We start from the raw sequence: 25,566 nt of genomic DNA, 5'->3' as shown, positions 1-25,566 counted from the left end.
TTTTCTAATTAGTAACAGGTTCCTGAATACAAAATGGCCCTAAAGCTAAAGAAATTACAGCACTACTTTTAAAGGTTTAAAAGGGTGCTTGAAATCCATGAAACTGAAATACACTTTGCATTTAAATAATAATAATCATGAGTAGCAATGGTTGTAATTTGAAGTTTGGATGCCTATACAGTCATCTTACATGTACTTACTTTGGCTTCATCAAAACCACTTTGGTCTTCAGTTAGTGTTTTTTATTCTAATACAGTATCAAACCAGAGGTAATAGCTGGATATTAGGTAAGGAATGTTATTTCCAGCGAGATTAAGTAACTACTGCCATTTCCAATGATAGTTTGAGCTGCTGCACTGTTTGTTCTTAATAAAATCTGTATCCTGTACTCCATTTCATAATGGGTGACCAACTTTCAGTGTAGGGATATTGCCCAACATGGCCAGACCCATGACTTAAGAGTCTTGTGCCATACCAACAGAACTGTTGGACATTTTCTTCTTACCAGTTAGACTCATTGTAGCAGTGGTCTCTTCCAGCTCTGTGATTGTGTAAGTAGGCTTCCCTTTCCTAAATACTGCTCCAAAGGGTTGACAGACCCTCTGGAACAGATTTTGGGGGCATGCAGTACTCAATAAGGGCAAGAAGGAAACATTCCACTAAGTAAAAAGCTGTTGCGCGGTGAGACAAGTTGGATGTCTCGCCCACTAGATTTTGAGCAGCGATGTCCAGGTTGATCGTGATCTGCTGGTAGATTCACCGCGAGGTTTTGGTAGATCTCCCTAAAAAAAGCTCAGCAACTGAACCCCTCCATCCAGTCCAGGGGGTAGATCATTGCCATATTTTAATTCTGAAAGTAGATCAGGAGTTGGCCACCCCTGCTCTACAGGTATATTAGCCCAAGTTGAAACCCTTGTGTTAAGGCCACATTCTAATGAAACAATCTAGGCCAAGAGTATATGCCGTTTATTTTTTAATGTACAAAATCTAAAAATTAGCATTACTTGGAGCATACATTTGTATGCAAAGCAAAATTTCAGCTTTAAGGACACAATCCAGCCCCAAATTAAGCATATTGATACTCCAATATGAAAGAACAGTGTTAATTCTTGTAATGAGTGTTCAGTTATTTTGGCTGGGCTGAGCCCTAACAATACTCCTTTAGTATGTGTGTTTACTAATACTACATTCAATCTCATATTAAAGCAAAGCAAGTAAAAATTTTCAAGGAACTGCAAACATTTCATTCATATTTTATCAAACAATGTTCATGAAAACAAGATTGGTCTTGTAAGTAATTAGGATTAAAAGTCTTAAATCACCCTTGATATACAGTTAGGTAAAACAAATTATAGGAACAGTATATAAATAAGAAATTCTGAAATATTTACACTAGAACAGGAGCTAGTTGAGTTGCTACTATATAAAAAAAGGAACTAGTGTCTTATAAAAGTACTATCCATTGTGCATATATTTGCCTTACACCGATTTTAAGTGTATTCATATAGTTTACTCTAAAGAGACATTTGTGTAAAGTCACTTGGGGAGGAAAGGAAATATTTTGCATCCTAGGAAGTCCTAGGAGTAGAAAATACAAATTGAAAAAAATAGTTGTTGAGAGAACATTAGTCTCCCTGATCTTCATATTTTAGTCTCTGGCTTCTTGCTCTTAGGAATAAGAAAGATGGTGCCATCTCTTGTTTGCTGCAGTGAGTAATCATTAAGTGAATAAGGCTTGCCATCTTCATCCCGAAGCATGCGGAAGACCTCGACGTATAGGGTGCTCAGCTGCTTTTTCAGCAGTTGCAAGCTCTTGTCATTTTCTGCTTTCTCTTTGAGGAGCTTCTCTTTCTCATCCTTGAGATAACCTAAGTCATGCTCCAGCTCAGTTATGTTTTCCAGCTTCCTTTTGCGGCAGTTCTGAGCAGCCACTTTGTTCTTGCCTCGCCTTCGTATGTCACGAATCAGAGTCAGCTGTGCCTCATTGAACTGCTCCTTGGACATCATTTCGTTGAAGTCATCCACAGGGAGATTGATTATTTTTTCAACGGGGAAAGGGATACACAGAGCCTTTGCCCTAAGCTCATCTCTGCTGAAATGAGCATCAAGTTGGCTGGAGGACTTGTCCTTCACAAACGGAGCTTCAACATGACCAGGGTTTTCAGGCAATTCTTTTTTGGGTACGCTTGTGAGCTGCAATTCAGGATTTGAGACACTCTGTCCTGGGGATGGAGACAGTGGAGCATAGAACTGAAATGAATGCATTTTAGCATTGCTCTGTGCCACGCTTCCAGGAGCACTATCCATCTCTTCCATTTCAGAATCACTATATCCAAATCCTGTATCTCTAGAGATGGAAGATGACCCAACAGAATGAGTGGGAGATGTTGTGCTGGGACTCGCATTCAGCGAAATGCCAGAATCGGAATCGTTACATTCTGGGGCATTTCCTGAAAGGTCACGGTTAAAAGCTTTGCACTGAGCAAACTCTGAAAGATCGATAGGTTCGTTTAAAAAGCCAGCAATTGCCTGGTCCACAAAATTTGGCGGTGGGGGAGACGTGGTCATATTCACACCAACAAAGGAAGAGTAGAAATCCTCAGAAAAATCAGTGCTTGTGCATGATGTGTTGTTTTGGCTAAGATCTTCCGGCAGTAACATGCTGGAAAAGGAAGCTTCCAGAGGGCTCAGGTACTCTGGACTGCAGTTAGCAACTTCTTTCTCCATAGCAGGTAATGAATCATAAAAGCTAAAGTTCATATCGGCCTCTGCTGATGCGTTTTCCAAGCATGCGTTTGGGGTTACTTCAACCAGGTTATCATTCTGAATGTTAAGGCACTATAAGGAAATAGGAGAGAGAAATTCAGCAATGATATATACACGTGATGAAGTTTTACCGTGTGACAGTTAGCATTGTGCACCTAGCAAACTCTAGCCAGTCGATGCATTTCTTGTGCTTTGGAGGTGATACATTTGGCTGTCGTCCCTTTTTTCTATTGCTTCTGTATACCCAACGGGGCCAGAAGAGCTGGCAATACGAAACAGGAATTAGGAGAGAAATGGAGGCAACTGCAAACACTCCCTTTTAGCCTGTGTAAACTTCTACGATGTGATAAGGGGAAAGGGAGAGGCACCTGAGACTTCAGAAACTATAGCTTGCAGCATTTTGCTTTTTCAGTCACCTGCTGCCTTTCACTATACAGAAGTTGCGTTCTACAAAGATGCCTGCTATATATTTAAAAGGGGGAGAATGTGCCTAGTCCCTTGGCTGGTTTGGATGCACTTATATCGGATGAGTCCGACAAATTAATTGTTGCAGGCAATCTTCCCTCAAGTAAACACTTCTGTATTAGGAATTTGCATCTTCTCACACTTAAGTTTTTGGGCTTTGGTAAAATGCTGCAATCCCCCCCCCCCCCAGCTACCGTGCATGGGATACCTATGAAATATAACTGTTCATGTGTCTTGGACAGTTAAAAGACCTGTTGAGCGGCAATAATCCCCCAGCCTCTGTGCCATTGACATTCCTGCCCCCGCGTTTTAAAAAGTTGCTTTAATTTCCTTGGTAGTTGTGGAAGTCACTGTTGCTTTGGACTACACACACAGTTTTTTAAAAGCTGCATGCTTTCTCTTCCATGTCTACTGTCTTAACATTCCATGGGCTGGATAAAGCTGAAAAAGGGCTTCAGAGAAGTCTTCAGCTGTTTATCCAAAGAGGTAAATGGAAATGGAAGCATAGCTATACCTTGGCAGAAATGCTAATCACCCTATTGTGCAAATTGCATGTTCGTAGAGAAAAGTGCTACATATTGAACTGGGGTTTCTGTTCAGCTTCTTGGAAGTGAAAAACAAACGCTATTCCCCTCCTTGCTGTACAGACCCTAGGAAAACCAGTAAAGCAAACCTTACTAGGGGAGAATAAGCCCCAAGCTTGGTGGAGCTAAATTTACATGAACTCACTAGGCCTCCAGTCAACAAAGTCAGGTGCTTTGAAGACCCAGCCATTCACCATTCTCCCTGCCAGGCTCCCAGATGCTTTTCAGCAATGGGCAACAGTGCTGCTTTTATCAGTCACCAGTTTTCCATCAGGCAGCGGCTGCCCACTATCTTGGTTACACAATATGTAAGACCCCAGCCTGTTGAGCTATAAAATTTTGATCTATTGGCCAGGGCATTGCATTTTGGGTAACACAAGATGGTGGCCTGCTAGAATGGATCAGAGTCAAGCCTAGGCACAATTCAAAAAAAGCGCATCCCGAAGGAAGCATGTTTCGGAGGCCTTCCAGAAGTACTTCTTGGTCCTGGTTAGTTGGGTTGGGGGCATCAGCATACCGAGAAAAGACCCCACCCTGAGTCCAGTGCCAGCCCTGAGACTCAATATTAGATTTGTATTGTAAGGCTAGAAACTCAACACAAACGTCTCAAACAGAGCAGGCATTGCTTTTGAATAAAAAGCATGCAAAGGTTTGGACTGAAAGGGAAACTGCCAACACGGGCAAACATTTTGCTTTTCATGTTCTAAAAAATACTGACTGATGAGTAAACGTAACTGAACCTTTCAAGCCGCTACCTTCAACCTCATAAACCCAAAATTTTGTAAATATACAGTAGTTGCAAGACGACAGGAGGACGCGCTGTCCAAGGGCAAAAATGTCAAAAGTGTGGCCTTTTTTAGTATACAGTGGTACCTCGGGCTACATACGCTTCAGGTTACAGACTCCGCTAACCCAGAAATAGTGCTTCAGGTTAAGAACTTTGCTTCCGGATGAGAACAGAAATCGTGCTCTGGCAGCGCAGCAGCAGCAGGAGGCCCCATTAGCTAAAGTGGTGCTTCAGGTTAAGAACAGTTTCAGGTTAAGTACGGACCTCCGGAACGAATTAAGTATTTAACCCGAGGTACCACTGTAAATATTTGCCCCCAGTATCTGGCTACTTATTGAAGTGTTATTTAATAGTAATAATAAATTTGATTATTTAGTATTTCGTTCAAGCGCTGACTGCTGCTGTTACCTGCAGCTCTGGAATAGACAGCAGTTCTTCCCAAACTTGTTCTATGTCTTGTGTGGTCTCAGCATCTACCACTGTTGACTCTGGAATGGTAGACTGAAGGAGAGCCGGATCAAGTGGGATCATCCGATCAGATTCAACAAAGACCTGGTTGCTATCCATCTCAGAAGGTGCCGCTGGCAGAAATTCAGTAGAGGGAACCTGGAATACCAGGCAACAGATTTATTTATTTATTGGTCAGTTATGCTTGAAACCCGCTGGTTCTTAGGTTGGCTGTTGGCAATGAAAGAGGTATTTTGTAGTAGAGACATAGGTAAACGTAAAGGGACCCCTGACCATTAGGTCCAGTCGTGGCCAAATCTGGGGTTACGGCGCTCATCTCGCTTTATTGGCCGAGGGAGCCGGCGTACAGCTTCCAGGTCATGTGGCCAGCCTGACTAAGCCGCTTCTGGCGAACCAGAGCAGTGCATGAAAACACCGTTTACCTTCCCGCTGGAGCAGTACCTATTTATCTACTTGCACTTTGACGTGCTTTCGAACTGCTAAGTTGGCAGAAGCTGGGACCAAGCAACGGGAGCTCACCCCGTCGTGGGGATTCGAACCGCCAACCTTCTGATCAGCAAGTCCTAGGCTCTGTGGTTTAACCCACTCGCGTCCCTTAGTAGGGACATAGGCAGCTGCTTTATAGCAAGTCCTGTCCTTGTCCATCTAGCAAAGTATTGTCTACACTGGCTTGCAGCAGCTTTCCAGGGTTTCAGACCACAATTTGCCTAGGCCAACCTGGATGTGCAATGGATGGAACCAGAGACCTACTTGCAAAGCCGTATGTTGGTATGACAATCTGTACATTCAAATGTGTTTGTTGCATAATGCATGCCGTTAATCAGGACACTGCCATCACAGAATTTTAGAGGTGGAAGCTCCCTCAAGGATCACCTAGTCCCAACCCCCTGCGATGCAAGAACCTTTTCCCCCCAGGGTGGGGGAACCCACAACCCTGAGATTAAAGAGTCTCGTGCTCCACCAACTGAGCTATCCCAGCACCCGATAAAGAGACAGAAAAGGGATTTTAATTGTTATAAAGGAGAGGCCAGATTAAAAACATCAGATTTGGGAGATTTACCTGGTCATCGGCAAACAAGAAAGTTTCTGCCAATAGCTGCATGCAGTCATCAAAGAACAGGTCATCTGCATCTTGTTTGGAGATGTGAACGCTCTGTAGATTGAAGATAAAAAATAGCAAATATGTAATACTTCTACTATGTTCAGACAACCTGTTTCTTTATAGCTTTAGAGAGAGAGAGAGAGATCTCCATGGAATTTTATTTTGAAATTAAAAAGGCACCAAAAAAAGCACACCACAATGCAACAAGATCATTTAAGAAACAAACTTGCTGGTTGCAATCATTAATATCTCCTGGGTGTGCTTGCGGGAGGATTAGAATAAAGGACAATGTAATCTAAGAAGACTCTCATTAAGTATTGAAAGACTGGCTATACAAGTTCTATGCTGGACAGATAGTAATCAGAAAATATATAGGCATCTGTACTTTCTGGAATTTCATCAGAAGTTTCAAGAGAACACATGGAGCAATAAATGGAAACCATAGCACTATGATAAAAACAAAATGGGATTCCTTACTTCCTGAATAAGTTTGTATATAACCATAGTCTCACAAATTGTATCAATCCCCTACTGTTCAGTTGCTCAGGAGACTTGCAGTAACCTTTAGGAAAGGGGGGGGGGGATGTAGTTCACATGACAAAAAGTCGGGGAGGTATTTTTACCTGTGAATAATTATTGGATGTGATGGTATTTCCTGATTCAATGGCTGGAGCAGGCTGAATAGGAACAAATTCTCCTGTTTCCTCATCCAGCTGCAGCTGGTCTAGGAAGGCTTTTTCTTGCTCTTTCTGAAGCTGCTCTTGTCTCTCCCTCTCAAGCTTCTTCTGTTTTTCATACTCATATTCCTTCCGTCTTTGGCTAAAATCAAAAACTTCACGCCTTGCTCCAAGATCTATATCTTGCCTCCAGAGAATGTCGATCAGGTTCATATCCTGTGTGTGTAAAAAAACAACAACAGTATAGATAATAATATTGGATCTTCAAACTTTTTTTTTTTTTACAGTTTTCAAAACAGGTGCCGTCTCATTTAAGTTGATTTAAAACAGGGTTTTCCAATCTTGGGTCTCCAGCTGTTTTTGGAGTACAAACCCTATCATCCCTAGCTAGCAGGACCAGTGGTCAGGATGGTAGGAACTGTAGTCCAAAAACAGCTGGAGAAACCCAAATTTGGGAAACTCTGCTTTAAATTGAATCAAAGGACTGTAAACTGGTGGTCTGAGACCTCAAACTGCACTCTGGGTATTGCATGCTGATACAAAATTCATGATATATTTTACTTCCTCCCCACCCCCACCCCCACCCCCCAAAAATGGTTAAGATGTGACTTAGTGGCATCATAATAGAGTTTCAGCCCTGAGCACTAGCTTCAGATTAATGTAGCAGTCCCCACATTGGTAGGATTTATTTGTGAGTAAACATGCACAGTAGCAACTTCTGGGCTGTAAGCACTAGCGATTGTCCCAATGGGACTTCCTTGTAAGTGAAACCCAGGTTGCCTGCGTTGTAAATATGCATTACAAATTCGAAGTAATGGACCAGGGACATGCATTAATTAGCACTGACATACAGTTTCCAAAACGCAATTACAGGATTTCATTACAGATGAAGAATATTACAGAATGCTTTAAATAAAATGTGTCACGTTTCTCCTCCCCCCTGAAAAAACTCATTCTTTTAGAGGTGCTGTTCATTCAAAATTGCAATGGGAAAGCTGTCATGAAACCTGATATTTTTTGAGCGCTTCCAGAGGGACCCGTTTATTGAGCTTTTATCAGGGGATTTGTTTGCAGGGGGTTAGACAAACATCTCAAAGCTACCAACATGAGTTTGACCAAACTGCAGGAGGCAGTGGAAGACAGGAGTGCCTGGCATGCTCTGGTCCATGGGGTCACGAAGAGTCGGACACGACTAAACGACCAAACAACAGACAGCATTGGTTATTTAAATGAGCATTCATCCTGATTTGTTGGGAACCTAGTCCTAGATGGTAAAGGTAAAAAGGTAAAGGACCCTTGGACGGTTAAGTCCAGTCAAAGGCGACTATGGGGTTGCGGCACTCATGTCCTTGCATCAAAGCACATTCCAGTGCGTGGTCCTGCAAAAGTCTGGTCTTTGGGGATCGCATGTTCATTGCACACGACCTCTTAATCAACTATAGTGGCACAAGCTGAATTGGTCAGTAAGCGACTGAAACCCACCCAGAAATAGCAACAATCTGGAAGCACCCTTGGCCTTAACAGGTTTTTTAAAAAGCACGAAAACAGGAAGATCCTTTATATCATACCATTTGGTCCATCTAGCTCAGTATTGGTCATGCTGACAAGTGGCTCTCTAGAGCAGGAATCAGCAAACTTTTTCAGCAGGGGACCGGTCCAGTGTCCCTCAGACCTTGTGGGGGGCCAGACTATATTTGGGGGGGTGAACGAATTCCTATGCCCCACAAATAACCCAGAGATGCATTTTAAATAAAAGGACACATTCTACTCATGTAAAAACACGCCGATTCCTGGACCGTCTGTCGGCTGGATTTAGAAGACGATTGGGCTGGATCCAGCCCCCGGGCCTTAGGTTGCCTACCCCTGCTCTAGAGTTTCACTGACAAGTCATTATCCCCATACTGCAAGTTGCAAGGGGCTATGGCCGGGAAGCAGCAGCCTTGCATTTTCATACTGCAGATCAGGTTCTGAGTGGGATACAACAACTCTGCAATGTTGTCTGGGTGAATTAGACCCCCTGTTGCAGGTTGAAAGCTGGGCTGAAGTTGAGATTAACTAACAATGAAAGTGCATTGTTATTCACTGCTTTTACCTCCGTACTGCATGGTGGGCAAAGACAGTAGTGCACGACAGCCCTGGAGTGTAGTGTTCTACTCTTATTGCTTAACCCCCAGTCCAGTGAAGCTTGCTCCCTATTCTGCAACACTGGTGGACCCTAACAAAAAAACTGTGAATTTTCCCCGATTTGTGAATGGTCCGACACAGCTTACTTTTCTTGTATGACTTGGAGAACATTTTAACAGGGTGTAAGGGTGAGCTTAGGGCAAATTACCTTGTCATAAAAGTAAGCCATAAAATGCTCTTAACATGCTTAAGACCAGCAGGATCAAAGCAGTAACTGCAGCAATATATTGCTCCCTGTACTAGCAGTTAAAGCTTCAAACACAAAGTCCATGTTGTAGGCACAAGGCAACAATGGAGTGGGGGGGGGAGAGAGAGACAAGCAGTTTTAACTTATTCCCTCTGCAGTTTGCTCTGTGCACCCCCTGCCTAAAAAAAACAGCTGTTCCAGAAAGTCAGGGGACCCTCTTGCTGAAACAGGAGGTAGCACTGGCGGCTGCAGGGGGAATTGGCAAATATCACCTCTACTGCATCTTGGTCCATTTCACAAACAAAAGCCTTTCCATCTGCAAGTGGGCAAGTCTGGACCTGACCCACTGAATCTTAAGTTTTCAGATAATGTATTCGCTAAATAACATCTGGACTGGGATTCACATGAAGAAGAAATTAGGTGGAGAAAAGTTTCTCACGAGTAAGAATAGAGTTCAGGGTTGCCCAAGGAAAAACAGGTGCCCCACAAGGTTCGAGACACAAAAGGAAAGACTTGTGGACAACACAGCAATTCACCATTACACAATATGGATGCTGGCTTACAATGGCTACAGCCACAATAGCTAGATGGGACGTTCACATTCAGAGGCAGCATTCCTTTGGATACCTGGCGCTGGGGACAAACAGGGAAGGGTTATTGCTTTCCTGTCTTGCATTTGGACGGACACTACAGGAAACAGAATTCTGGACCAGATGGGCCATTGATCTGCTCCAACCAAGTGATTGTAATGTTCCTGCGTGCCTATGGCTATATTCACCAAATTCCAGGCTTTCCCTCTAACGTCTATCTTTCTAATTAAAGTATATTTTAAACCTCTTCCACGGAGATGCCAAATTTCACTAGGAAAGGGGTAAAAACAAAGAGAAGCGGAAAGAGTTATTACGGCTGTCCACAGTAAGGGTTTGGTCCCTCCAGACTGCCATGGTAGAACGAACTAATTAAGTCTGGCAATAATGGAGGATGCTGCAATATGGCAGGGCTTCATTAAAGGCCAGTAGTTTACCAGCTGCTCACCCTCTTCTCTCATGGCAGATTTGAAAACGGCTCCTTCATCTCTGAGCATTTGCAATATGTTCTGGATAAAAACGGCAGGATCTGGATTTGAGATTCCGTTTCTAAGTTGCTCGTCGTTTTCAGAGTGCCATTGTCTGGGCTGCTGCCTCTGCCAAAGCGAGATGCGCAGATCAAGTGCCTATCGGCGGTCCTCAGCATGTCAGATTAACTACATGTCTTTCCCAAGTTTGCTTTGAGCTGCGACCAGAGCCGTCTTTCCCATAGGGCTTAGTGGTGCGTCGCGCCAGGGCGCCGGCCTCTCAGGGGTGCCCCAGCGAGTGGGGGAGCTGCGCGGCTTTGCCGGCGGCCTCCCCTTTCCCTGCACACCCACCAGCTGCGCCCCGCCAACCATAAGGCTGGCCACCCCAACACTATCCGTGGTAATTTGGGGGCGCTGGGTATATATTTGCACCCCAGCACCACATCTGCTAAAGACAGCCCTGGCTGCGACAGTAGAAATGAATAGAAAACAATCGTACAGAAAACAGCATTTGAGAAGCAGCGTGGCTTTAAAGCCGTAGCCACGACGACAGCTGCTTTTGAAATAGAGGGGACTTGTTGGCGTGAAAGTTATTGCACAGCCTGTTTAGAGTAGTTGGGAGGGCGGGGAATAAGCCAAATCTATGCAAAATGAGATGAGAGCAACTCCCTTTTAAATGCTTTATATCTTACATTACATTACATGGCAGGGAGTTGGACTAGGTGACTCTCGGCGTCCCTTCCAACTGGACGATCCTACGATTCTGATTTTACGATGCAATGACTTTTTCATTAACTGGAATATGCTTAATATGATAATTTGCAGGCGCTCTGTTTCATTAATTTTAAATAAAGCTTCCACACACACCCCATCAAAAAAAGTATTTAAGGCTACGTTCCAATTAGATTGATTTCTACAAATTTATGTTCATAAATATTTCTTAAGGTTCCTGCTTGCATCGACTGCCAAGTTCAGATGAATGTCAAAATGTGGCTGAATGTGTTGATAATTCTACACAAGATTAATAAACGGTACATAACACATAACACATGTCTCGCTAACCACATCCTTCAGAAAAATTTACTGCTGATAAAAAACAACGCAATGGTCTATCATGTGACTTGCTCCATAAGAAGACTTTTGTTCTCTTTTTTCGTTGTGCAAGTTCCCACATTATGTCAGAGGAAATAGCTGTTTGGGCAGATCCAAGAAAGGGGAATGCCCAAGGAAAAGGACTAGGCTTTCAACACCTGTGAAAGCAACTGTTTTGGATAAGAAGGGTTTTCAACTAAAACCTGTTTCCCCCCCCCCGTATCTCGGGAACACCCCTTATGCGAGACGTTCACTACTGTCCAACCAACACTGGTAATCAAAATGTACGTTGTTTTTAATCGTGATGGGAACCAACTAACACTTGCAGTGAACAATAATTTGGTTATTAAGTAGTTTAACGCTAGTCTCAGCGGGGCTTGATTAATAAGTATTACTATTTTACATTTTTATCCTGCCCTTCTTACAAGGAGCTCAGGGTGGTGACCGCGGGTGGTATTCATCTAAACAATGGTGCAAGCAAAACAATTTCTGCTTGCACAATGAGTCTTTCCTCCCATCCTACTCTGCCACCCCAAATCTGCACCAAAAGCTGAGGGGAAGCACAACTATTTGATGTTTAGAAACATCTGAAGGCAGCCCTGTTTAGGGAAGTTTTTCATGACTGATGTTTAAATGTATTTTTAATCTTTTGTTGGAAGCCGCCCAGGTGGCTGGTGAGCCCCAGCCAGATGGGTGGGGTGTAAATTTATTATTATTATTATTATTATTATTATTATTATTATTAGGGGGGAGTCCCATTGTGCATGCAGAAATCAGTTTGCTAACTCAGTTATTCAGTTGAATACCACCTCGTGGTCCCTTTCTTCTTTTGCACTTACAACAACCATGTTGAGGGAGGTTTAGAGATAAAGACTGGCCTAAGGTTTCCCAGTGAACTTGATAACTGACTGGGGATTTGAGTTTCCACAACTGCACTCCAACGGTCTAACTCAGTGTTTCCCAAACTTGGGTTCCCAGCAGTTTTTGGACTACAACTCCTATCATCCCTAGCTAGCAAGACCAGTGGTCAGGGATGATGGGAACTGTAGTCCAAAAAAACAACAACACTGGAGACCAAAGTCTAGGAAACGTTGGTCTAACTCAGGCATCCCCAAACTCGGTCCTCCAGATGTTTTGGGACTACAACTCCCACCATCCCTAGCTAGCAGGACCAGTGGTCAGGGGTGACGGGAGTTGTAGTCCCAAAACATCTGGAGGGCCGAGTTTGGGGAAGCCTGGTCTAACTATTATACCACCCCGAGTCTCCATAATGGCCTGTGCAGGACTGGGAAATGGTGGGCTCAGGTCTTTATTTCTCAGAGCACAGATATTAATGTGCTTAAAACAACTACAGTGGAACCTCGGTTCCTGAACATAATCCGTTCTGGAAGACCATTCGAGTTCTGAAACGTTTGAGAACCAAAAACTCACTTTGGAAGCCTCAATTCAATTGAGAAAACTGAAAAACACGCAGCGAAAGCCGCTCAACTTCCAAGGCGCTGTCAAAAACAGAAGCATTTACTTCCGGGTTTTCGGCATTTGGGTTCTGAACCGTTTGGCTTCCAAGATGCTTGAAAACCGAGGTACCACTGTACAAGGTCCGTTCAAGTACAGGTAGGAAACGCAGGCGTTTATGCTAGTGTCAGGGGTTAGTTTGAGCGCTCAGGCTTGGAAGCTGTCCTCGGCACCAGCCTGAGCCCAGGAATCTTTGAAACAGCAAGAAATAAAATTGCCCCATGGCATGCACAGAGTGCCTTTGCCTCACCACTGAGTAATCGCTACCTCTCCCCCCACACTCACACTTACAAGACCAGAGCTACCCAGGCAAATGATATGGCTTCCCAGCAGGCTTAGGGATGAAGCCCTCTCTTTTTCGAAATCAAATGCTGACTGGCATTTGGTGTTTTTACTCATTTACTGATACGCTTTTCCAGAGCCTGTTCCGAGCCACATTGCTAAGCCTAGTCTGGACTTATAAAAGGCAGTTTTAATAAGATAAACATAAATGTTAAACAATTCACATTAAGCAGCCATCTGGACCCCAACGGAAAATTTCATGTTTTAGGTTTACATATCAGCATTTGCCATCTGGGTAGTCAGTTATAGATTTTATGTGAAACTCTCCGTGTGCGTTGTAAAGTTTGGCTATTAACTCTTATTGCGCTTTAGCAAACATATTTGCATCAGGATAAACAAAAGGAGCAAGGCAAGGGCCCCATATTTCGAATTTTATATTAGGTGTATATAACAAAAGCGTTCTGTGGTCCAAATATGTTTTAAATCCCTGCCCGGAGGCCTTAAAAATAAATTAATTATAAAAGATCTTTACAGGAAAGCGTGCAATGAAATTTGGGGGGCAAAAGGAAAACAGGGTTTTTCAAACTTGAGTGCCACCAACTCTCTGGCTCGAACGAGTTTATCTTAATAACAGTGATGATGATGATGATGAAACGCGCTCTACTGCATTGTGACCCTAATGAAACCCAACTGTCCAAAGTGGGGCAGAAGCAGCTCCTTCAAATTTAAAACAAACATGAAGCAAACATATTTATCTCATGCCTATGAAGGAAGGCATGTAAGATCTTGAGGTGAGTGGAAGAATCCCTCAGAATCGTATGTCTTAAAACAGCCTCAAAAGCCGATCACACCGTTTACCTCAGAAAGAAGGTAACTGAGCCAAGTCAGAAGGGTTCCTCACTTTTTAAAAAAATAAACAGGTCTTGTTTTAGTGGCAGCGGATGAGCTGTATGGTTCTGGCAATAAGTGTTGCTGTCACTGCCCATGATTTGGACTGTCATTATGCCTCAGTTTTATTTAAGAGTAAAGCCAATAGCTTATTTCCCCCTTGTTCTCTTTCTAATTCTTTCTCACTTTGCTAGGCAGAACCCAGAGGCATCTGCCCACGAAGCCATTTTGAAACTATCCAGACAAAAGGCTTCAGGGAAAAGGGGTAACTGAAGAATATATGCTTTTATACCATCGTGGGATGAGGTTTGCTTTTCACCAGATTGAATACCACCCCCCTCCCCTGAATATTTTAAATTCCACGTGACCTACTTTCCTTATAATAAACAAATTTTTGAAAAACTGCCTACGGTTTTCATTCTGCTGCACTTGAACACTATTTTGCTACATCTGCTAGCAAATGGCATATTTTTGGATGCAAACCGACGCCCTCGAGCTTAAAATCAGCGAGTCCGTGCATATCTAACATTCTGTTTATATGCAAAAATGGAAATGAAGTATCCCAGCATTCACATCTAAACATTGTGGGAGCAGGAAGCATACCTGCATGCAAGGAACCTATAAATGCAAGTATTACGGTTTACCTTACATAGTACACGGTCCTTGCCTCTCTCTAAGCGCACCTTACGATTAAAGAGACCGATCTGCAAACCTTCCCACCCAATCTTGCATCAGTTGTGAGTAAAAGCTCAAAAGTACAAGGATGAGGAAGGGGCAGTCTAGAGCTACTTGCAGCAGCTTTGCTCCTCGAGAAAAGTCATTTTGATTGTGTTGTTTTATTCATCAAAACAAGGGCTTGGCCCTCGCTATCATATTCCTTGAGTGGTTTTTAGCTCGTAATGATCAGCAGGCCTCATCACAAATTATATATGCAATGTTCTCAATTGGAAGTTATGTATCACGACCAGCTCTGCATTACCCAACAATTTTGAGTGCTTCAATTTTTTTAAAAAAGGGGGGGAGCATAAGACACATGCTCCAATGGTTTTAACTCAAGTATTTTCTGAGAATTCAAGAGGCACATAACAAAATTATAACTAGGTGGCTAAGATAATTTTCATCTGGTGGGAATGCTTCCATAAAACATTCATGAAAGAGCCTTTCTCACTGAAACACCAGCTTTTTAAAAATGCCAATTTTTAACTGTACCTGGTGTAAGTGTTCCATTAAAAAGCTATCACTCAATTCAGAATGGGAAGCTTGAAAACCTAAACATTTTATCGGAAGAGAATCTGTTTAATACCCAACTCCTGGCATTTTTCCAAGTTGCTGTGTGTTTTATAAAAAACAGAGTTTTTGAAGCACCCTTATTTTCTCCATCATCACTGCTGCTGCTGAAGACGACCATCAGCTGTAGCAGGAAAGCCAAAACTTGCTCCTACATTTTCCATCACTGTTGGTCTTTCCCTGAAAGACCTTTAACTTACAGGAGCAAAAGGGAGAGGTCAAATGTCTCGAGCTGCTATAACGATAACTTCTTTAAACACTTGAGCATGCCAATGGAAAGGTGGGACAATTCAACAAATGTCTACATGCGTACATCTCTTCAACCAGCGATACATACATTCTGGGTTACTGTAGCATCACCAGGATGTGGAAAAAATATTTAGAAATATTTATTTAGGGTGATACAGTTTACCTTTCAAAAAGTACCATATGGTATGTGTGATATTTAGACTGACTGTACTTGGGTGTAATGCTGAACTCTTGACAAGCTTGTGATCACATTTGGGTATCACTACACTGTAGTTTAGCGTGACATGAATGAGACCAAGGCAAAGCTTGGGCACACTTGGATGATGGGAGTTGTAGTCCATCGGAGGGACCCAAGCTTGCAGAACATTGGTACCAAGGACTGCAAAAGATTGGGGACTTGGTGAAAGTTGGGTGCTCCACCATACGCAAATGCAAGGCTCCCACTGGATACAACCCCATGTTCTTTCTCATTTCAGATGTTTGCAATGTCTGTCCTTGGCACAGACAACCCCAGTATTTGCTGTTCAGCCATGGTCTTCCACACACCCTTATATATGACCCATTTCCTTCCTGCACGCCTTAAAATGAGCTTCTGAAACCTGCAGAGCTAGCCTGGCCAGAGGCAATAAATCAAAGGAAGTGCTTTCTTCACAGGCAATAAGGGGTCTATCATCTCACCTTTAACTGTATTTAAAACTGCCTTTACTGACTGGGTCCAGACAGCAGCTTCCCATATACCAGAGTGTTCCAAACTTTTCATTTCCGTGACACATTTTTTAGACATGCATCATTTCACGACACAGTAATTCAGTTTTACTAGCAAACCAGAAGTTACACTAACCCCTTTCCAGCCCCAGGAGGAACACACCTACACACTGCAGCACAACACACTAATGTGTCACAACACACTGTTTGGAAAGCTCTGCCATATACCAATTTACTGCAAGAAGTGTTAGGAAGGAAGCAGTATCAAGCTGCACAAGGTTCTCCCACAACAGCCACATTTAGGGACAGCGATCCTGCAAGACCCCAAGTTCATTTGGACCAGCAGCAAATACCTATCGTTCTGCCCAGGCGCTGAGGTCCAGCGCCGAGGGACTTCTGGCGGTTCCCTCATTGCAAGAAGCAAAGCTACAAGGAACCAGGCACAGGGCCTTCTCGGTAGTGGCGCCCACCCTGTGGAATGCCCTCTCATCAGATGTCAAAGAGATAAACAACTACCTAACATTTAGAAGACATCTGAAGGCAGCCCTGTTCAGGGAAGTTTTTAATGTGTGATATTTTAGTGTATTTTTTAATCTTTGTTGGAAGCCGCCCAGATGGCGCCCAGATTATAATAATATAATATATTATTATATATTATTAATTATTATTAATTATTATCCTTATTATTATTTGCATACACACACCCCATGTAGCTTGTCAATGTCAAGCATACGGAACAAGCCTGTTCAACACTGTGAAACCCTGGTTTCAGTCAACAAAGCAGATCTGCAGAAACAAAGGAAAGTGTGTTTGAATTAGCTGTCTGTGTTTAAACTAAACAGAGACCCATATCAGAGGTGACTGCGATATGATAGTCCAAATGTGGTGATTTGCGTCAGGTGTTGCCTGAGCATCCTTTGGGTTTCCGGCTTCATTTTTAGCACGTTTTCAAACTTTCTTCCATTTTAGAAAATTGAGATGCTGTAATCAGGCTCTGTATGCTCAAGGATCGAAGTCAGGGCCGCCTTAAGCACATCCGGTGCTGTGGTGCAAAGATCCTTCCGGCGCCACCCCCCACCCCCGTTTCCCAGAGTTGTTGACCTTTTCCCAAGCTTCTGCGGGGATGGCACTCCTCCCGCGGAGGCTTGGGAAGGAAGCTGCATGCCCGCCAGCCATGTAGTTGATGGGGCACAGCTGGTAGGCATGCAGGGAAAGGGGAGGCCGCCGGCAAAGCTGTGCAGCTCCCCCACTCGCCGGGGTGCCCCAAGAGGCCAGCGCCCTGGCGTGACGTGCCAGTAAGCCCAATAGTAAAGGCGGCTCTGTTCAAAGTACACTACAAATGCCTTAAAACTATGAACTGTGTCAGAATGAAATTTCAAAACATTATGGATTTTTCTCTATTATTATACTACACAAGGTTCTATTTTCTTTCTTAAAAGCCAATTCAATTGCTTATCTTATTAAAACAAGCATGTAATAAAACTATTAAGCTGTGCGGTTCTGTTTTCTCGGCTATATGGACTCCAAAGTCTGACTTTCTAAGTCCTGTTAGCAATTTTTTTCCTACGTGCAGGCAACTCTTGCCTGATTATTCTCTGCTATAAAACCGGTCAGTTGCATAAACAGTACAGAAATGTTTCCAAGAGACTGTTAATCTTGCTGTACTTTTAGTGCTCCTAACTACAATTCAAACATTTCAGTATACTTTCTCGTGGAAAAAAATGAAAAATTATTATGCAGTCATTCCAAGTTTTCAAAGGGCCTTCTAAACTCGAAGAAATAGGCTGCTTTGGGGTGGAATGCAATAACTGGGGCCAAAACAAAGTTTAACTAGGCCGTTAATCTGTGGTCTACTTTTTCATTTTGGCCGAATTGCAAAACACGCCTACAAAAGATTAATGTCTAATCAGTGCCAACAGATTGTTGCTCAGGCTTGGATATCACGAAGGTCCTGCATATACACTGCATGGCCATTTTCTTTATGGCAAAGCAGTATGGAGAGGAAGAGATTTCAAAAAGAGAAACAGCAATGGCTGCTTTAACCTTTATCTCTCCCCTGCTTCTCCTGCAGGACTACAAACATTGCAAACCCATGTCTGGAACCCAGGGGATAAGAGGGGCAATTGAGAACGGATGGGAAATGGGCTGAAAAACAGGTAATCTTTATCCCATATCATTCTCTGCCCCATATTGCCCTCATACTACTCTTCCTGGTAACTGAGGTGCCCCATTGAAATCCTTATGCTATATAAAAAAGCAAAAAGAGTTTCCCCACAAGGTCAATATGGGAAATATCCAAAATAGGAAATGCCTAACAAGTGAACAACAGTACTTTATGTTATTATTTTAAAATAGGTTGTTGTTGTTTTTAAGAAAAGAAAAAGAAATTAGTTTATTTCCTCATTGCACAAGCTGCTGAAAGAGCTGTATATTTCAGTGTCTTGGGGGAGAAACTTCCTGCAAGGAGAATTGCTGGCAATATTTACAGTTACACTGTTAGAAGAGGCAAAAATTAACAGCAAAATCAATTTTTTGAAATAGATCAATTTTAAACAGTTACACCCCTCAGTCCCTTCACCCTTGGTACCCAGTGGATCCTGACTTCAAGAAAAGTCTCATTCCAAAACCAAAGCAGCTGCCTTGAGGGGAAATAAATGATTGCACAACTCCCAACTTCTTTCTGGCTTTCAGAGCACTGAAGTTTGCACGCTATAAAGAACAGAAAGGGCCCTTTTAGGGAAACTATGACAGGCAACTGCCACCTTTCATTAAGTCCAAAAGGAGAATGCAGACAGGATCCTTCAAAGATAAGTAGTTCCATGTTACAGACACCAGACAAATTACTCACATTTGCAATTTGATCAGGTGTTGTCAAAACCGTAATGAATACCAACACAATTTTTCTAAATCTATTCAAGTATTTCATTTCCTCGGTCAAGATCTCCAAAGCTGCAGTAGGCATGCCATTTCTACATGTGCCTTAGAAACGGGGGGAAATAATATACTCTCTTTTTCCCACAGAGCACCAAATTAAATCTAATTTAATGTGTTACACCTCCTCCATATACCACCTTAAACTATTACAAACAAAAGGTTTGAGTTTTCAATCATACCCTGCAACGTCTCTTATTTCCTACACCCCATATTTTACTAGCCTGATTAAGAGCTTTGCTGAAAGAATGTTCATTTCTTTCAGCATTTTTTAGATAGATCAAAAATAGTAATGGTATGATGCCACAGTTGCTTTTGGATTCTGTCTCTCTCCCCCCCCCCCAAAAAAAAGGAATAAGTTTCTAGGCCAACACTGATACCTGCACTTCTGCTTAGTGATAAAAATTAAGACTGGCTTTTGAAATTAGACATGCCTTACCAAGTTTGCTTTGGGCATTATATCAGATTGCCTTATGAGTGTTGGGGACGGGAAACGAAGGGGTAAGATAAAGTAAATGTGACCTGTTCCTCAGGATGAAATCATTTTCCTTATTGCGCCAACAAAACAGGGTTGCAACATTAACACAGCCATCCTATGCTTCTACTCAGGAGGAGCCACAGTGAGTTCAATGGGACTTACTCCCAGGTAAATAGGTATACGATTGCTCCCTTAATCAGTGAATTGGTTAATTTCAGAACTTTTTCTCAAATACAGAGATGCCTCAAATAATATATATTTTTTAATATAAACTTTTACAAAATCTCAAGATGACTGCAAAGAGCCATTCTCCCTGCTCTCATCCTGGAAATGCTTTCCTGCTACATTGAGCGAGTGCATTACCGAAAAAAATACAGAAAATATACTTCATGCATTAACCATCCACTGATTGAGAGAGGAAAAACCAAGAGGATTAATCAATTAAATCGACTTTAATCAGGTTGCAGCTCTCATCACTGACTTACAACAACATTTCAGATTTGAGTGCTGAGCCAAGGTACTAACTAACTTTCCCAACATCACCCTGCGATAGTAAGGCTTAAGTAAGGCTGAATCTCAGAGATAGTGCTGCTGCTGCTGCTACTGAACGTTCTTGTCTTTTTCTCTCCTCCACAGCAGTTGGCATGCTTTCATGCTTCCCGAACCTCTGTTATGTATCTCCCTTTGAAACCACTTGCAACAGCACTGTGCCCCCAGCAGCTTACAGAGGTTGTGTTGGCGATGATGATGATGTAGCAAACACGCCATAAAAATAAACATAAAACACACACACCAAAAACAGATTTCACTTAATTTTGATAAAGCTAGAACGACCAGAAGCAAAGGAGAACAGGACTCCTGAACCTTCATCAATATTTTTGTTGCAGCGGCATGCAAAATTGCAAAGGGGGAGGGGGGCCTTCAAAGCAAAGTAGCCTGACAAGTTGTTTGCTTGGTGCAGCCACTGCAGAAACACCTTTTCCGAAGTGGCCCCCTTCAGCAGGGAATCATGTACACTGGCCCTTAATCTTTTTTTTTTCTTTTTCCAAGAGGCACTTGAGAGCAAGTACAGTACAGTACTGACATTTAAGTTTGAACTTAATGGAGATTAAAGGCTGGAGGTGCCCACAGAAAGCCTCACACACCTTTGCCACAGACCCCTTTCTGGAGCCTTCCAAAACCTCAAAAGGACGCTTGTTTTCTTGTAGTTGTGATATCTGCATGCCAGATCCTCCATTCTGCCTAGAGCGCTGGCTTTCAAAATGCCTTAAAAATAGTACTTAGATGGCGATATAGATCCATTTGTGCCTGTACAGTGCCCCAAAGCCACAGAACCCTACACAAGCGTTGCAACCTTTGCACTTGTAGATATGCAGATAATTAACAGTCCTGTAAAATGTAAGGCTGAGCCCTGACAGACCAGAAGAAGGTGGGGGAAGAGGGCGATTATGAAAGAGATGTCGAGAGATGCCAAGGGAATTTTTTTTTTAATGCTCTCGTCTTTCGCCCTCTCCTGCTTGCAGTGCCAATCGAAGGTACATCACCCAGAGCCGCGAATATACCATGCCCTGAGCTTCAGGAGTCCACACAAAGCAAAACACTTTCATACCACAGCACCATTTGTTTCCACCCTGGGGAAACAAGAGGGCAGTTAGTTCTTCGCTGCTCCCGTTTTTTAAAAAGCAAACACAGAAGAGGTGCTACCCAAACGTCAGGTGTTAATCTGAAGTTGTCTGCTCCTGGAAACAGTTAAGTTGCATCAGTAACCATACATTTCAAGCTTTCTTGCACCGCTCCACAGTCCTGGAGAATGTTGGAACTGTATTTTGTGGAGGGTGATGGGAATTGTAGCTCCATCAACCCCCCTTGACGGTTCCCAGGATTCTTTGGGAGGAATCCGTAACTGTTAAAAAGTGGTGCAAGAGTGCTTTTCAATGTATGGTGTGCATGTGGCCTTAGTAAAAAACACACACAGTGCAAACCTATACATATCTACTCAGAAGCCAGTCCTACGGAGTTCAGTAAGGCTTAATCCCAAGGCCTAGTGATATTATACAAGTCCAAACCTGCCACAACTTTCACTCCATGAAGAATTATGTAACATCATGCACTGTGTGCATGGAAACCAGGGAGAGGTATGCGTGCACTTTTCCTTTTGTTACCGTCAACAGGAGAGTCTCGAAAATAGAAATAAATTTCCAAGACTCGGGACAGCTTTGAACGTGTGTAAAAAGACCCCAAGAAACAACTATTTTGGGTGTGGTGCAGTGCTTGGCAAAACTGCAAGTTTTGTTGCATACGCACCCTCACACTTAAAAGTATGTTGCTTCCCCCCAACGATTCTCAGGAATGGAAGTTTCTTGGGGGCTCTGCGGATTGTGGTTCTGTAAACTACAGTTCCCGTGATGATTGGAGTGGGGGTGCTTTGAATTTGTGGTGCATATGCAGCCAGTTTGAGGTCTCATCCAGGAATCTATTATCAGAAGTGAAATGGTGGGTTTTAACTAGGGAGAGGAGCTTTTCAGAGATGGTACTCGTGCATCCCAGAGGAAAGAGTCGCCAACACTTTCCTCATTCCGATGGCAGATTAAGACATTTTCATTCCCCAAGGCTTTATGCCGTTAGACTGTATTGCTGCTTGCATGGAACTCTGCTGTTTAAATATTTCTTCTACAATAAGGTGGTTGCGATTTTTTGAAAAACGTTTCTAGATGACCCTCGTGGTCCCTTCCAACTTTACAATTCCAAACTTAACTTATATTTCTGTGATTTTTGTGTGCACATGCAAATTTATTTGTTGCAAGTGGATTTTGGTATTTTAACAGTTAAGTAGCACTGAAGTACGTTAAATAAATGCCCAAAGCATTTGCTAACGGTTATTTTGAGTACTAGCACTGGTAACTCTAGTATGGGCTACAATGCCGTAACCAGTGTGCAAGTCCAATGGAACACAGTGAGGCTTGCTTTTGAGTAAACAAGCATAGGATTGTGCTGCTAAGTTAATTTGCCACTGAAAAGCGCTTACAGCTTCCTTTTTTTAGTGGCATGATGTTAAGTCTAAGCATGTTCCTAGAAACTACCAAAAACGCACACTTCATGTTTGCACACATACACTATGGCCAAACACCACACAAAGAACCAGATCCCAAGGTGGGAAGCCATGTTTTAATAGAAAACATCTGAAAACACCACAGCACACGCCTCCTTCCAGACCCATGTCACCACAGCAAAATAAACAAGTGACTTGTATTCATAGGTGACAATTTACACATTGAAAAAATCCTTATAATTAGTTATACCATCAGCAACAGTCCACTTTTAAATGGCTCATAACTGCAGTATCTCAAGGACCGCCTCCCCCAACTCAAATCCCCTGTGATCAGCATCTGAGGTCCTTCTTCATGTACCCCCGCCATGAGAGATCCAAAAGACAGCAACACAAGAACGGGCCTTTTCTGCATTGGCTCCCCGCTTGTGGAATGCCCGCCCCTGGGAAACTCGCCTGGGCCCTTCATTATATATCTTTAGGTGCCAGGCAAAAACATTCCTCTTCTCACAGACCTTTGCCTCATTAAATAATCTGTGGTGCTTTAAATTGGAGGGGGGGGCAGTAACTTTTTTACTATGGTATATATTTTGGAGGGTTTTATACTGTAAGCTGCCTTGTGATCCTCAGATGACGGCAGGTATAGAAATTTTAATAATAATTAAAAAATAGTAATAATAGACCAGTAAAGCAAGATGAGCACCACAACCCCAGAGTCATCCGCGACTGGACCTAATGGTCAGGGGTCCCTTTAGCTTTAAAGGGGACCAAGATGACCATAGGCACTAGAGTGGGGGGGGGGCTACAGTCAACTCAAGTGTTTCCTCCCCTCCTCCCTTCTTCTCCATAGATCTCCTTCAAATAATTTAGGAATCAAAGCTTGCAGCCCAAGCCTCCAAAAGTGTTCTTGTTTTCAAGATTTCAAGACTCAAGCCGTTTCAGAACCCATCATAGCTGTCAACTTTTCCCTTTTCTTATTAGGAATCCTATTCGGAATAAGGGAATTTCTCTTAAAAAACGAGAAACCTTGGCAGCTATGGAACCCATCCGGGGTGCGTTATCTCCTAATCCCAAATTCGCAGGGCCCGTGGTGCACACACACACCCCGCCGACGACAGCAGCACTCTGCACATACTCAGAAGCACTCCTTTCTTTTTACAAATTTGCACTCTGCCCCAGGTGGTGGTCCTGGTTTCGTTTTTTATTTTTGGACGGGTCCCAGGCTCAGGGGGAGAAGAAACAAAGCCCCCGGGTGAGTCCCGTGGGTCTTTCCAACTTAAAGCACCAGACTGCCCGCCAGCAGCTGCCCCGGCCTCGCCGTCGAGGCTGGCTGCGCCCGCCAGTGAGTCAGCGCGCTCGTGTGCGCTGCGTCACGGAGGACGGGGCGGGCCGGCGCCGAAGCGAAGCCGGCAGCTGACAGCCGCCCTCGCAAGCGGGGAAGTGGGTGGCGCCGGCTGCCCTCGCCCCGCCCCGAGCCGACGGGAGGAGAAGGCGCAACGAGGCCTGGCTCGCCCCTCCCACGCCCCTTAGGCCCTGCGGTGGGGAAGGGGCTGCCCCTTAGGGACCCTCTCCTTGCTCAGCCAGGTGCCGTCGCAAGGAAGGCGGGGAGCGGGGGCGTTGCGGGTCTCACCTGCGGCGCCTCCACCTCCATAGTGCCGAGAAGGAGGTTGGCGCAGCGGGCCAGGCTCCCGGGGCGGCTGGGTTGGGCAGCGCTCGGCTTCTTCCCCGACGGATGGACGGACGGGCGCGCTGGGAAGCTTCTGCTGGCTCGGCCGTCCGCTCCGTCGCGCTTCCCCGCTGTCCCCTTTTCTGCCCGCCCCGCGCTGCCGGGAAAGTCTCCGCCGCCTGTCCTGCTCCGCCCCGCCTTCTCCCGAGCCACTCACGGGCCCCGGGAGGAGCAGGAGGAAGGAGGGCGGAGAGGACGGCCCCTTCTGCTCCGTGGAGCGCAGCCAGGCTTGGGGGAAGGCAGGCGGGCGCGCCGGTGGCGAGATAAGCTCAGCAGGCGCGGCGGGAGGAAAATAAACCCCAGTCCGGCCGGTTTCAAGGAGAGGAAAGGTCCTTACTTGCTCTCCAGTGCCGGATTGACGTATAAGCTAAACAAACTGTAGCTTAGGGCCTCACTCTTGGGGGCCCCCAAAAAATTTAATTTCCAAAATATAAGATAATAAAACCTACATACAGCAACAGTGTTTTGTGTTGTGTAAGCTCCTATGATGTAAGTCATAGGCCCCACCTGCAAGCCTGCTCCCTAAAATATCACTGGTTTGCTCATTTCTCTATATAGGGTGCCTGCATTCTGCATGTGCAAATGGCTTTAGATACCTATTAGTTCCATATATTACCATATAGCATATATTCAGCACAAAAAAACAGCGGCAATTTGTTGTTGACAAAGGACAGCTGGACATATAAATGGCCCCATTACCTTCAGTAGCTTATGGCCTCATCAAACCTAAATCCGGCCCTGTCCATGACCGCTGGGCTGCTGCCCGGTCCCTCCCCGCTTTTGTGTCCAGAGTCGCGGAGGGGGGTGTTTTTGCCTTGGCAAGTTCTGGGGTGGGCAGGAAATGCTACAAATTAGATGGATAAATAATGGTGAATTGGTATATTGGTGGAATGCTAAACCAGAGGATGACGTGCAAAATATCTAGGATGTCTTTTTATTTCATCATGGCACAAATAGCGTTCTTAATATGAATCCCATGATTTTGACATCCTACAAGGGTTTGCATCCCCGCTCCTCCACATGCAGCTGCTGGGTGACCTTGGGCCAGTCACACTTCTTTGAAGTCTCTCAGCCCCACTCACCTCACAGAGTG

The 25,566-nt window shown here is 44.0% G+C and overlaps 1 protein-coding gene across 1 annotated transcript; it reads right to left on the bottom strand.

Moving 5' to 3' along the window:
- Positions 1 to 950: 950 nt before the first annotated feature.
- NFE2L2 (NFE2 like bZIP transcription factor 2) lies at positions 951 to 24,832 on the bottom strand. The gene is made up of 5 exons (XM_083496588.1): positions 24,378 to 24,832; positions 6,796 to 7,065; positions 6,131 to 6,223; positions 5,011 to 5,208; positions 951 to 2,838 (listed from the first exon to the last, which is right to left on the bottom strand). Exons 1-5 carry the CDS (start codon positions 24,396 to 24,398, stop codon positions 1,642 to 1,644), a joined length of 1,779 nt encoding a protein of 592 aa, XP_083352714.1. The 5' UTR covers positions 24,399 to 24,832; the 3' UTR covers positions 951 to 1,641.
- Between the last annotated feature and the right edge of the window lie 734 nt (positions 24,833 to 25,566).

This window comes from Podarcis liolepis (assembly GCF_965112155.1).
Source record: "Podarcis liolepis genome assembly, chromosome: 1".
NCBI classification, from domain to species: Eukaryota; Metazoa; Chordata; class Lepidosauria; order Squamata; family Lacertidae; genus Podarcis; species Podarcis liolepis.
The sequence above is the reverse complement of the archived record's forward strand: the minus strand, read 5'-3'. Positions and strand labels throughout refer to the sequence as shown.